We start from the raw sequence: 14,006 nt of genomic DNA on the forward strand, positions 1-14,006 counted from the left end.
CATTATTACAGCAAGTTTATAACTGTTAAGTTGGGTCTGTTGACTTCATGTTGTCATTCTTACAGCAGCCCATTTTAGCTTTTATTTAGTTGGTCTGAATTATTATTTTTTTATTTTGCTGCTTGCTTCTGAATGTGCACTTTGTTTTCATTCTTTCATCAGCACATTTTGGCAGCTAACTAGTTGCGTCTGAATGTTTACTCTGTTTCCCTATAATTGTAACCGATTTAGGCAACTATAAAGTTGGGCCTGAATGTTGACTTTATTTTTCAATTCTTACAGCAGCTCATTTAGGCAGTTGACTAGTTAGGCCTGAATTTATACTTAATGTTTTCCTTGTTGCAGCAAGCTATTTTAGACAGTTGATTAGTGGGGCCTGATTTTTTTTTTACTGTATGTTTCCCTTATTCCTGCAAGCCATTTAGGCAGTTGACGAGTTAGGCCTGAATTTTTTCCCTTATTACAGCAAGCTTTTAGGCAGCTATAAAGTCGGGTTGGTACTTATAGCACCCTCTGCTGGTTGCTGCCTATCGTAACCATTAGCATCAGCATAACACATCCTTCAATGTCTATATTTTAAAAATTACTGTACTGTAAGGGATTGCACCTGTTAATTGTTTATTAACCATCATTACGTTTCCCATGATTGACACAGCTTGAAATCTCAGGCTACGTGTCCGACGGCGGCAATGAGGGGGAGACTCAAACCACCAGCAGACTGGATGTCCAGAGCCCACGTGGACAGACTGGCGAGAGCAGCAAAAGGTCTGTCAGCGACTGGGTCAGGTGCGCTCATGCCATGCTGCAGACGCCTCGGAAAGCGTTTCCCAGGCAGTCCAAACCCCCCGAGGACTCAGCCAAAAAGAAAAGGAAGTTTCAAAGGTTAGAATTAAGTTTTGTTTGTTTTTGTTTTAAAATTATTTTTTTGTTTTACAGATACAAAGCTACTCCTGAATAATTTTTATTCAGATTTGATATTTTATACTGCTTCAGGAATTTTGTAAACTCAGGCTAACACGTGCGGTGTAATCGAATCCTGAGGGCAGAGAAGATTCCCACTTCCAGTGAGCCGATGGCTTTCTACTAAACTAAGCCGTAGTCAGCAGCACTTTCCATGTTCATTCAAGCACATTTGATGCTATTGCTTCATAAATCGGCATAAACAAGTGCTTTTGTTATAAGGTATCAGGCAAACAGCAAGTTGTCAGCTGAAGAGCTTCTTCATAAAACGGTGAAAGGTCACTTCCGTAGCCAAACTCCTCTTCCAAAATCTATGTGTATGTTGTTGAGGGAATTATACAATGTTACAATGTCATCACGCGTGTGCTTGTATGTGTTGCACAGCGGAGGTCTTGCAGAGAGGCTGAATCGACTCCAATGCAGGCAAAGGTCAGCTGTGAGCTTCTGGAGGCACCGCTCCATTTCGGTCAACTCAATACAAGGTGCAACACAACTAACAACTGAGTATCTCAAGGATTTTTTTTTTTTTTCGTGTAGTATGTAGGTTAACATACTAAGAGGCCACGTTGAGGAAGAGCCAGCGTCACTCGATCATTGCGGCTCTGAACTCTGAACTCGCTATACGTTACAGGAAACTGCTTGTCAAGTTTTCTTCTCTTTTCCGCGGTATACCAAACTACCACCTCTCTGGGTGAGAGGCACAGGGCATGAACAGTAGTTAAAAGTTGACAGTTGATTGTGGGGAAAAAAGACACTTGATCAAAGGTGAGGTTTGGCGGGCGAGGATTTGACTCACCGATACACTGACTTTTGAATGTTTAACAGCTCTAAGTAGTCCAACAATTGCAGTCATGCTTTTATTTATGTACAATAGACTATACATTCAATGATAGCTAACCTTTGTAGCTAAACTTTACCATCATTAGCTGACAACATAACTAATGTGCTGGGGGTGCCGCTAATTTACGTGCTCCAAGTAGGAAGAGGGAGGAATGTGTTTTCAGTGATTTTATGTCCGCTACCCTAAGTAGATATACACTTACAGAATTAGAGCTGCACCATTTGGAGAAAAAAACGAATTGCAGTTTTTCTGCCAAAAATTTGTGAGAACGATCCCATTTGCGATTTTTTGAAAAAAAGTCATGTTACTTTTAGACTGTCATTCAGCATATTGCCACACATTTGCCACACATATGAACAAAATGCAATAATCTAATTTTTATCTATTTTTATTATATCTATCTATATTTTGGTGTGTATACAACACCAATGTTTGTTTACACCGACGGTCCCCAAACTACGGCCCGCCAGCGTCCACAACCTGATCCGCGGGACGATGTCCCAATTTAAAAAAGAGAACTTTTTTTATTTGTATTTGTCCTGTCCAGCTGCTCAGGCAAATCATTTTGATGTAGATGCCTGTATGTGCTGTACAGATTTACTTTACAAAACAGAAGTGTGGGATACTTCTTTTGTTCCTTTATTTGTATTTGACTTTATTAAAGGTTTGGATACATTTAGTGTTTGGCGCAGGGGGGGACAAAAAGTAGAAGGAAAAAAAAAAAAGAAGAAGACCGAGGGGAAAATTGTGCGTGTGTACATTAGGGGTGTAACTGTACACAAAAATTTCGATTCGGTACGTACCTCGGTTTAGAGGTCACGGTTCGGTTCATTTTCGGTACAGTAAGAAAACAACAAAATATACATTTTTGGGTTATTTATTTACCAAATTTGCAAAATCTTCCACCAAAAATATTTTTCTTAGTGGAATATTTGATGTGAAGTAATCGGAACCTTGGATAGGTCAATAATTCATAATAACATTGATTTTGATTCAATATTATGTTTTGAGCAATGACCGTTTGAAAGAAAAAAAAACAGCTTTGTTTTATTAGTCAACATTGCAACTTTTTCTAAATTACATTTAACCTTTAATCTTTTTTATTTCACTTTTGTTATGTTTTTGTTTATTTTAATAGTATTTTTAGAATGTGCCGTGGGCCTTTAAAACATTAGCTGTGGGCCGCAAATGGCCTCCGGGGCACACTTTTGACACCCCTGCTATAGATAATAAAAACTTAAATCTGATAAATCTATGGATAAAAAGCAGAGCCTGGCGACGCATGCGCGTTTATCATAACACTCTCGCTCTCTCTGTCTCTGCCCCTCCTTCACGAATGCTGTTGCACACACAATTTGTTTTGTTTTCAACCCCTTCTTAACCCTGAACGTACATTGAAAATACACGCAACCCTAACTCAAAATGCCGGACATTTGAGGCATTTAAGAAACGCCGCCCTGACAGCTCCACAAAAGAGGACATGTCCGGTGAAAAGAGGACGTATGATCAGTCTATCGTAGCCCATTAGCTGCTAGCATGCCGTGTGTTGTCCCTCGGTGTGCATTGTTTACACAACGTGCGTTACGCTACTTAATATGTCCGTGTGGAAACTCGTTTGGTACACCTTCAAACCGAACTGGAACCCCCGTACCGAAACAGTTCAATACAAATACACGTACCGTTACACCCCTAGTGTACATACATATACAGTCGCGATCAAAAGTTTACATACACTTGTGAAGAACTCAATGTCATGGCTGTCTTGAGTTTCCAATAATTTCTACAACTCTTACTTTTTTGTGATAGAGTGATTGGAGAACACACTTGTTCGTCACAAATATCATTCATGAAGTTTGGTTCTTTTATGAATTTATTATGGGTCTACTGAAAATGTGACCAAATCTGCTGGGTCAAAAGTATACATACAGCAATGTTAATATTTGGTTACATGTCCCTTGGCAAGTTACACAATAAGGCGCTTTTGGTAGCCATCCACAAGCTTCTGGCAAGTTTCTGGTAGAATTTTTGACCACTCCTCTTGACAAAATTTGTGCAGTTCAGCTAAATTTGTTGGTTTTCTGACATGCACTTGTTTTTTCAGCATTGTCCACACGTTTAAAGTCAGGGCCATTCTAAAACCTTAATTCTAGCCTGATTTAGCCATTACTTTGCCACTTTTGATGTGTGTTTGCACGTTGAGCTGTTTAGCCACAATACCCAGCAATATGTTTGGAGGAGAAAAATTGAGGCCTTTAATCCCAGGACCACTATTCCTACCATCAAGCATGGTGGTGGTAGTATTATGCTCTGGGCCTGTTTTTGCTGTTTTGCTTTACAGAGAGTAAATGGGACAATAAAAAAGGAGGATTACCTCCAAATTTTTCAGGACAACCTAAAATCATCAGCTCGGAGGTTGGGTCTGGGGCGCAGTTGGGTGTTCCAACAGGACAATGACCGCAAACACATGACAAAAGTGGTAAAGGAATGGCTCAATCAGGCTAGAATTAAGGTTTTAGAATGGCCTTACCAAAGTCCTGGCTTAAACGTGTGGACAATGCTGAAAAAACAAGTCCATGTCAGAAAACCAACAAATTTAGCTGAACTTCACCAATTTTGTCAAGAGAAGTGGTCAAAAATTTAACCAGAAGCTTGTGGATGGCTACCAAAAGTGCCTTATTGCAGTGAAACTTGCCAAGGGACATGTAACCAAATATTTACATTGCTGTATGTATACTTTTGACCCAGCAGATTTGGTCACATTTTCAGTAGACCCATAATAAATTCATAAAAGAACCAAACTTCATGAATGTTTTTTGTGACCAACGAGTATGTGCTCCAATCCCTCTATCACAAAAAAATAAGAGTTGTAGAAATTATTGGAAACTCAAGACAGCCATGACATTATGTTCTTTACAAGTGTATATAAACTTTTGATCACGACTGTATATATATATTCTTGTTCTTAAAATGTTCTCATATTTTGACAAATGCCTGTATAAAGAAAAAAAAAGTAATAGCTTTCTTATGCAGCCTTTTGATATTATTATTTAAACATATCACATTTAAATACCCCCTCTGGCCACTCTGAGATCAGTGACTTAAAAAGAGCCGCTTTGTATGTGAGTTGGCAGACTGCAATTTCACAATCCAGTGTAATCAACTTTACACCCCAAAAGTGTAAGCTGAGCCAAGTAAATTTTCTATTGGATTACACTGCCTCAAGTCATTGTTGTGATTGGCTCTATCTTAATGATCGTCTCTCAAAAAAGTACATAGTCAAGTAACAATGAGATTTTAGTGTTACATATACAGCTTTCCCGTTATTCGGACTGAATAAAAAAAGTTAAAAGTGAAGGACTACCCTAATGAGTCCTTCAGAGAGTTGACCGCGAGCGCAAAAAAGGCGTGCAAAAGAAACTCGCTGCTCAACATCTGTGTTGTTGTTGCTTCGCTCTCCAGTGGATAGGCCTGGCGTGCTAGTGCTGAAGGTGCTGGAGGTTCAGGAGGAGTGCAGCATGCAACTGGTGCGCTGCCAGCACCGCCCGCCGAGTCCCGCGAAGGGCCACCAACACGAACTCACACGCTATGACGCTCGAGTGCTGGTGTTGTTCTGCAAGGAGACTTGTGCCCAGCTGAGTCCTGCTCCCGCAGACATCATCCACGTATACCCGCCATGGTAAGCCAATGCATTCACGTACAGTACAGTGCACAAGTCTGACACCACTGCCTGCCTTGTTTGCATTCATTTTGAGTAGGACAAGGGTTCCATTCCAGTTAGTGTTCGTAAGGTGGGGTGCCGTTGCTTAGCACGCCAATTCCCCCTTTTCACTTGCCTTGAATATTTTATTGAGGAAACATGGCTTACATACTAACGTTAGCTTACCCTGAGGTCTGAGCGTTGCAGTGTTATGCCTCCTCAATCAGTCTCCACTTTGCTGATACCCTCCATGTTTTTGCTGCCCTCAGTCTCCTCTTGGATAAAAATTGTCTCCTCACAATGACTAACAACAGACCCTCAATCTCCTTCATTGTTGGGCCTGTAACCAATAAATCAGTTAATCGAACAATGAGAACGATCTCAATGATGAGATGTTTGTTTTCTTTGTCAATTGCTTCCAAACACGGTGCCAGAGGGTTCACTCTGTGCATCGCTCTCTGCAACTGAGCGTGTTTATTCAATAGCAGAATTAAATGGACGGGTTGATTCTGTCTGTCAGTCTTTAACAATCTTGGTCTCTGTGGGTGGAGGCGGAACGATGCACAGACAGAGCCTCGCTGGTTGTGACTGGCTAGCGAGAAGCGCTGCAAAATAACAAGATTAAGGGGGAAAATTTGATTGCAAAGCCAAATTTCCCTTTGTGGAAATATTTCAACTTCAAAGAAGTGAGCAGGACGAGCCCACCAACACGGACGAACGAGCAAGTATGCTCATCCATCAATCCAATATCTACCGCTTGTTCCTTTCAGGGAAAAGGTTGGGGAGACTGGGGAAACCCTGGACAAGTAGCCAATCCATCGCAGGGCCAACACAGATAGACAACCATTCAGACTCACATTCAAACACTAGGGCCAATTTAGTCTTGCCAAGCAGCCTATCCCAATGTGTTGAAAAAAGTAAAAAAATAACAATGAACCATTTTATCCAATTGGGGGAAAAACTACACATTAAGATGTTAAATATTTTTTGAACTGCAATTTTTGCTAACAAAGATTGAGAGTCAATTACATTTTTATTGTTTACTTATTTAGGACAATATATTTGGTCTCAAAGTAGTGCTGACAATAACATTGTTTATCTACAATAATTTGTGGGACAATATATCACCCAGCAAAAATAATTATTAACCCTGGCCTAAATAGCGTGTGTTGTCCCTCATGATGCGTTTAGTGCACAGGTAACCAAGAGGACTTCTCTGAGACTAGCCAGGATAAACCTCATAGTTCTTGCAACTTGTGTTAAAATGGTGACTTATTGTATGTAGCCTCATTAATACATTGCTAAAGCAAACTTTTAATGGTGGCTCAAAACTTTTGCACAGCAATTTGATTGCTAAGTTGCCTGTAGAAATGCAATTGACTCTGCAAGATCCAATAAGAGGAACAACTTGCACCTTTGACGCAATCCCAAAAAGATCTCAAAATAGTAATGGCGGACAGAAAAGTGCCTGTTCAGCAAAACGTTTCCCTGCGTTTCCCTGTTTTGAATTTTCGACAAATTCATTTCTGGGCAGCTGTTCAAGAAGAACACTTTCGCGGCAATTACACAACACAAGACATGCTTGCAAGGTGCTGGACAAAGAGGAACAGGAAACGCTTAGCAGGAAGTTTGTTTGACAAAGGGCAGATGGTATGGTCAAATATTAGAAAAAAACATTTGGCAATTTGCCATGTACACTGTATTTGCTACTATTTGGAATGGCAGTAAAAGCATTGTGTTTAATCAACAAAACAAAATATGTGTCTGTGCATCACTTAGTTCTGGTGTTAACGGTTCTAATGATAACATTTTAGAATAGAACAGCTTCAGTGGAAAGCACAACCTTTCCCCCAGCATTCCTCAGTATCATCACTAAAGGCCCAGATGTGCACTGCAGCCCCTCACTTCGGAGTCCAGGGAGGCGTGGGCCATGTATGTTTTCAAGGGTTGTTTTGAAGTGGGAGCAAGGCAGCATTCGCCTCCAGCTGTTGGGAGTTTGAGATTGAATGCACTCAGGAATATCCAGGCTGGCGGAAGCGCTGGGGCCTCCTCGATGCTCTGACGTCACACACAGCTCCTGGGAATGTTTCACATTCCTCTTCCTGGCAGTAGTTAGGTCATTTCCAGCAAGCTGGGGGGAAAAACACTAGATTATTTTCTGCAGCCTTTGGGAGCGAGCGCGCGCAGGGAGCCAAAGACGCCAGATTGGAAACACATGGCGGCTTCAGCACCTTTCAGTTTTTTAAATCCCAAGGTAGAACTGAGGTCCATGAACATGAATCCATAAATTCACTTTTATTTTGACAAGCTTCAGCTTTTAGGATTTTTCTTTGCGGGAATAATAAAGCATATCGTATCTATATCAGGGGTGTCCAAGGCATTCCCATCGAGGGCCTGCATAAAGACAAATTAAAGGACACCAGGGGCCATTCTGATATTCGTCATTTTCTATGACTAATCCGTCACAGATATGCCAACTAGTTATTCATATAAAACAGCCTGCTCAGCTTTGTGTTAAAGGTTAAAAATGGTGGTATTATTAATTTCATACAACACCCTTAATAGAAAAGAGCAACCAGATGATGTTTGCATCATCATTAGTAGTAGTAGTAGTTTCATTTGTGACTGTTCCAGTCCATTTGCAATGGTGCTTAAAGGGTAACTGAATTTTTGGGGGAATTTTGTCTAAGGTTCACAATCATCATGAAAGACATGACGACGGATGAATTTTTTTAAATGCATTTTATCTTGTAAATAAACGTAAACACAATTGTCGAACAATTTAAAAACAACATTTCTCAACGACCTCCTGCAAGGAATTTAGGGATTTCACCATCTATGGTCCGTAATATCATCAAAAGGTTCGGAAGTCACTGCACAAAGGCAGCAAGGCCGAAAACCAACATTGAATGCCCATGACCTTTGATCCCTCAGGCGGTACTGCATCATAAACCGACATCAGTGTGTAAAGGATATCACCACATGGGCTCAGGAACATGTCAGAAAACCACTGTCAGTAACTACAGTTCATCGCTACACATGAAAGTGCAAATTAAAACTCTACTATGCAAAGCCGGCTTTGCCACGCCCGAGCTCATATAAGACGAACTGATGCAAAGTGGAAAAGTGTTCTGTGGTCTGATGAGTCCACATTTCAAATTATTTTTGGAAACTCTGGACGTCGTGTCCTCCGGACCAAAGAGGAACAGAACTATCCGGACTGTTATAGGCGCACAGTTCAAAAGCCAGCATCTGCGATGGTATGGGGGTGTATTAGTGCCCAAGGAATAGGTAACTTACACATCTGTGAAGGCACCATTAATGCTGAAAGGTACATACAGCTTTTGGAGCAACATGTGTTGCCATCCAAGCAACGTCTTTTTCATTGACGCCCCTGCTTATTTCAGCAAGCCACATTCTGCACGTTTTACAACAGCGTGGCTTCGTAGTAAAAGAGTGCCTGCCTCTAGTCCAGACCGGTCTCCCATTGAAAATGTGTGGCGCATTACGAAGCGTAAAATACGATAACGGAGACCCCGGACTGTTGAACAACTTAAGCTGTACATCAAGCAAGAATGGGAAATAATTCCACCTGAAAAGCTTCAAAAATTGGTCTCTTCAGTTCCCAAACGTTTACTGAGTGTTGTTAAAAGGAAGGGTGATGTAACACAGTGCAAAAAAAAATGGCACAGGGGCATTTTTACCAATGTGTTGCTGCCATTAAATTCTAAGTCAATGATTATTTGCAAAATAAGTTTCTCAGTTCGAACATTACATATCTTGTCTTTGCAGTCTATTCAATTGAATATAGGTTGAAAAGGATTTGCAAATCATTGTATTCTGTCACCCCCCAAAAGGGACAAGCGGTAGAAAATGGATGGATGGATGTATTCTGTTTTTATTTACAATTTACACAATGTGCCAACTTCACTGGTTTTGGGTTTTGTACAATATTATATACCGTACATACATCTTCGACTGTGGTGTTAATGGGTGGGGAAAACCCCACATTTAGTGTGTCGTCGTATCCAGTATAATTCCTCTGCTCCAGCTTCCTACGTGACACTTGAGGGGTTTATCTCCCCCATCATTTCTAAAGTGCGTAGGTTGGCTCCTCCCACCCACCCCCCCACTCCCTGCCTTGAATGGGCTGTGACTTGAGCGGAAATACCTGTAAGGATTATTCACCTCGGAGCTGTGACGCCAGCAGCTGGGCCACTCCTTGAGAGACCTACCTGTCAGCTGCCCACTCACTTGCTCACAATAGAAAGACACTTCCTGTTCCTGATTCGCTGTACTGTACGTTCTGCACTACTAACACTGTGTACTTAGACGATGAGCAATATTCTTAATGTAGTCACGGTCGTATACAATGATTTCTTCTAACGGGTTTTAAAAAGCAGCGGAAGTCCTTGTTTGGTGGTTAGCAGCTGTAGGGTTGTATTTATTCACAGTAAATATTTACTCCGATTAAAGATTTGTCCCTGGTATTTGTTCCTCATATTTATTAGAACTACGCTCAACCCTTTATATAACATTTAACATATACCGTAATTTCCGGACTATAAGCCGCACCTGACTATAAGCCGCACCAGCTAAATTTAGGGGAAAATACAGATTGCTCCATATATAAGCCGCACCCGACTATAAGCCGCAGGGTTTTGATGTGTAATTACCGTAGTATATAGGGGTTCCTGCTACCACGGAGGGGATTGTCGGGACAGAGATGACTGTTTGGAACGCAAAGCGTCCCATTTATTAACAATAAATCTTTCAATCATTCAATCAAACTTTCACATCTTTGACATGGCGAACAGCATTCTTGCAGAGTACAAATAATACAACGGTGCAAAGTAATACAAAGTGCTCGCCTGTACGTTATCAAAATAACCAGCCTACCGAAAAGTATATGAAAAGTCAGTCTTTAATCATTGTGTCATCATCTTCCTCCTGCGTACTAAAACCACCGAAATCCTCTTTGTCTGTGTCGGAGAAGAACAGGCCGTAAATAAGCCGCACCCTTGTATAAGCCGCAGGGACCAGAACGAGGGGAAAAAGTAGCGGCTTATAGTCCGGAAATTACGGTAATTATATTGTGATATAATGTACAATTACCATTTTAAGAATCATTAATATTATTCTGTGTGATGATACAATTTAAAAGCTTCAGCTGTCCCTACTGCAATAATTCCAATGAGTGCCCTACAGAAAAAGTCACTGGTTAACAGAAACATCAGTAGGAGATATAATGTAAAGTCCTTCATAAATACAATAATACATATATTAGCCGAAACATTGGGTTGTATGATTTTTTTATTTATTATGAGCCTCAAGTTGGTCTGGATTCTGTCCAGTTTACATCTAAAGCCTACACCAGGCCTATTAAACTGGCGACTTGAGGGCCAAATTCTGCCCGGGAATGACACCATACCGGCCCCCCGAGTTCAGTTCAAAATTTGGAGGACAAACATTTTTGCAGCAAATTCCCAAACACCAGAGTGCTCCTGTTGTTGTATGGAGGAACACATTGGCAGGTCATTGCACGGAAATGTAACATTGCTAGCAAACAGAACACTGGGTCCAAACTCGTGATTTACAACCAAGGCGTTACAGGCACCTCTTCAAGTCCTCTTCTTTTCAGCAGTTAATGTAATGTGATTTATGTAACTAAGGTGTTGCTGTAGCTTGTTTATTTCAGATGCAGTCAGTGATCATTTGCTCAACTTTAGTTGTACTAGTAGTTTTCCTCAACTTCCTCAAGGTTCAATTTTAGATCTTCTCTTTTCTATTTTTTTGACTAGATTTTTTTTTTTGCAAAAAGTCCCTAAAAACAGCAAAGCGTTCCATCAACTCTGACAAAATGAATAGATCAAATGTATACTGTACAAAATATGATTAATAGTGAAAGGAGAAGTCCGGTCCCCCAGTCATTAACTTTCTGGAAATATAGCCCCCCAAAAAATGTTGTTGAAAAACCCTGGCCGACAGTCATCACATGCTTTTTAATATAGCCTGCAGTGCTGCACACCATATGCACAAAATATTCCTACAGCATCAACTTGTTGGCATTTGCTGTGCTTGGCACCGTTTATTACATGGGTAAATTTCAGTCAAGTGCAATTAAGGATAAAAAAGTCAACAGTAAACATTTGTTTATTGCTGTTAATTGTGTCACGATCGGCCTTCGCTGCAGTAGGACCCCAACGCAGAGAAAGAATACAAATAATAACACAAAGCGCACTCAAAAAGAAGTGAGAAAAAACAACTTTAAGATGCAAATAAAAGGTGTGGAGAAACAGAGGTCACACACAAAAGGTGTGGAGAGGAAAAAGTCAACACTACACGGCAGCGCCAGGACAGAGCCTAAGGAACAAGGAGTATGAGTGGAGCCAGAGCAGAAGAGACGAACACGACTGAAAGGGTGAAGCATCAGGAATCAACTGGTGCCAAGTGAATGGACTGGAGAGCTTAGGGTATGAGATGTGCGCGAAGGTGACTCCGCCTTTAGCCCAAAAACCAGGCACTGCAACACTAAGCAGACAGGCCTGGTTTTGACTGCTTACATGGTTTTTCAGGATGAAGAGAGTTAGAAGTCATGCATAAAGGATGGATAGAGTATACAGGAGCTGGAGATCCATGAGTGTTCTTCAGGACTGTACCCTTCCCAGTTGACCAGATACTGAACTACCTTGCTTCGCCTTCTGGAGTATAAAATAGCCTTCACTGTGTAAGCTGTGTTACCACCGATCATGCGCAAGGAGGAAAAAACGTCCAAGGTTGGCACATTGGACTGGTGGTAACAGGCTTGAGGTTGGAGATATGAACCACCAGATATCGCTTGATGGATTAGGGCAGCTGGAGTTCGACCGCCACAGGGCTGATGATCCTAGTGATCTTTAAGCACCCCAGGCCACGAACTTCTGAGAAATCCTCCTGGAGTAGCCAGGCAACGATAAGTCCCGAGACGACAGCCAGACCTCTTGTCCAGGTTGATAAGTGGGGGCTGGTATCATGTGGCGATCCGCCCGGGCTTCGGTTCTGGGCAGCCATCCGGGACAAACTCACTCTTGTATCCCGATGAACTCGTCAAATATGCTAGTAGACTGATGGAAGTGCGATCTCCGACTCCTAAGAAGGAAAAAAATTCGGCTGGTAACCGTAGGCAACTTTAAAAGAAGGCACACCTGTCGCCGAGGAGGTGAAGGAATTGTGAGTGTACTCCACCCAACAGAGGTGGTAAGACCAGGACGAAGATCGTCGGTGGCATACGCAGCGGAGTTTTGCTTCCAGGTCCTGGTTAGCCCGCTCCGTCTGGCCCTTGGTATGGGGATGTTATCCCAACGAAAGGCTTCGGATGGCCTCCAACACCTTGCAAAAAGCCTTACATACTTGGGATGTGAATTGGGTTCCCCAGTCAGAGACCAGGTCCAGAGGGATCCAGATCCAGATGCTAACTACTTGACCAGTAGTTGAGCAGTCTCTTGGGATGTAGGTATTTAAGACAGGGGATTGAAGTGTGGCATCTTTGAAAATCAGTCAACCGCATCGAGAATTGTCGAGGACCTTGGTCTTGGTGGTGGCATCGTGGGAATTATTCATTATAAATGGAATATATTTATAGCTAGAGCATAGAAAACATGTTTTCATAACTCTATCGCGCCGCGTTTGCTTGGCATCAAAACGCACATTGCTTAATTGCACAACCACTGCACGTGCACTATGCTAATTGATTGTATTGATTTTTATATTTGATGTGATATAAATTATATGATGTACCATACCTACGTTAATATTGTTATCTGAGTATAATTGTAATTAATAGAAACACAGTTAGGGATCTGTGTGGTGTTTCCAAGCTGATGACATAACTACATTGCACTGCAAACATAGTTGACTTGTTTAAGAATTAAAAATCAGGTGTTGACAAAAGACTTCCCTGCTGTGAAATGTTACATGATAACCTTTTGTGCCAATAAAATTTGTAATAAAAATGTATTTTTAAAATCTCTTTTTTACACCAATTACATATAATACCGATAAGAGTACGATAAAGGTATCGTATCGATAAAATCTTAACGATATACATCCCTAGTCGTTGTCTATATTAGAAAGTTTTTGATAGTATTGATGATAGTAATGCAGAAGACATGTGTGATTGTCAACTACCACAATCGGAGTGGGATAGATTAGCTTATCCCATTTTTTAAGCATATTTTTTCTGGACAAACGGAAGTGGCTGAAAAGAAGAGTTAATGGCAAATGGCGAGCATGAATTGCTGCAATCAACCAACCAAAACCCATCCACAAAGAAAGCGGTCATAGCTTTCTAGACTCTTATCATTTTGAAAGCCCTTTAAGGTGGGTTGAAAAATTAAGTCGTTCACACAGTTCGGGTATGAGACATCAGGAAAGATGTTGTGGTTTCTGCTACACTCAGACTTGTTGATCTCGTACGAATCGTTGCATCCAATTACGTCTGTTTTCTCCTTGTAATGACAAACGGACTTC

General features: G+C 41.2%; 1 protein-coding gene across 4 annotated transcripts in view; it reads left to right on the plus strand.

Moving 5' to 3' along the window:
- Positions 1 to 14,006, plus strand: part of spidr (scaffold protein involved in DNA repair) — a 72,580-nt gene that overhangs the window by 20,264 nt on the left and 38,310 nt on the right. For all 4 annotated transcript variants that reach the window (XM_062022511.1, XM_062022512.1, XM_062022509.1 and 1 more), the window contains 3 exons: positions 656 to 882; positions 1,345 to 1,442; positions 5,261 to 5,477. In XM_062022511.1, coding sequence (XP_061878495.1) covers positions 656 to 882; positions 1,345 to 1,442; positions 5,261 to 5,477 — 542 coding nt within the window. The remainder of the gene's footprint in view (positions 1 to 655; positions 883 to 1,344; positions 1,443 to 5,260; positions 5,478 to 14,006) is intronic.

This window comes from Entelurus aequoreus, linkage group LG16 (genome assembly GCF_033978785.1).
Source record: "Entelurus aequoreus isolate RoL-2023_Sb linkage group LG16, RoL_Eaeq_v1.1, whole genome shotgun sequence".
In the NCBI taxonomy this organism is placed as follows: Eukaryota; Metazoa; Chordata; class Actinopteri; order Syngnathiformes; family Syngnathidae; genus Entelurus; species Entelurus aequoreus.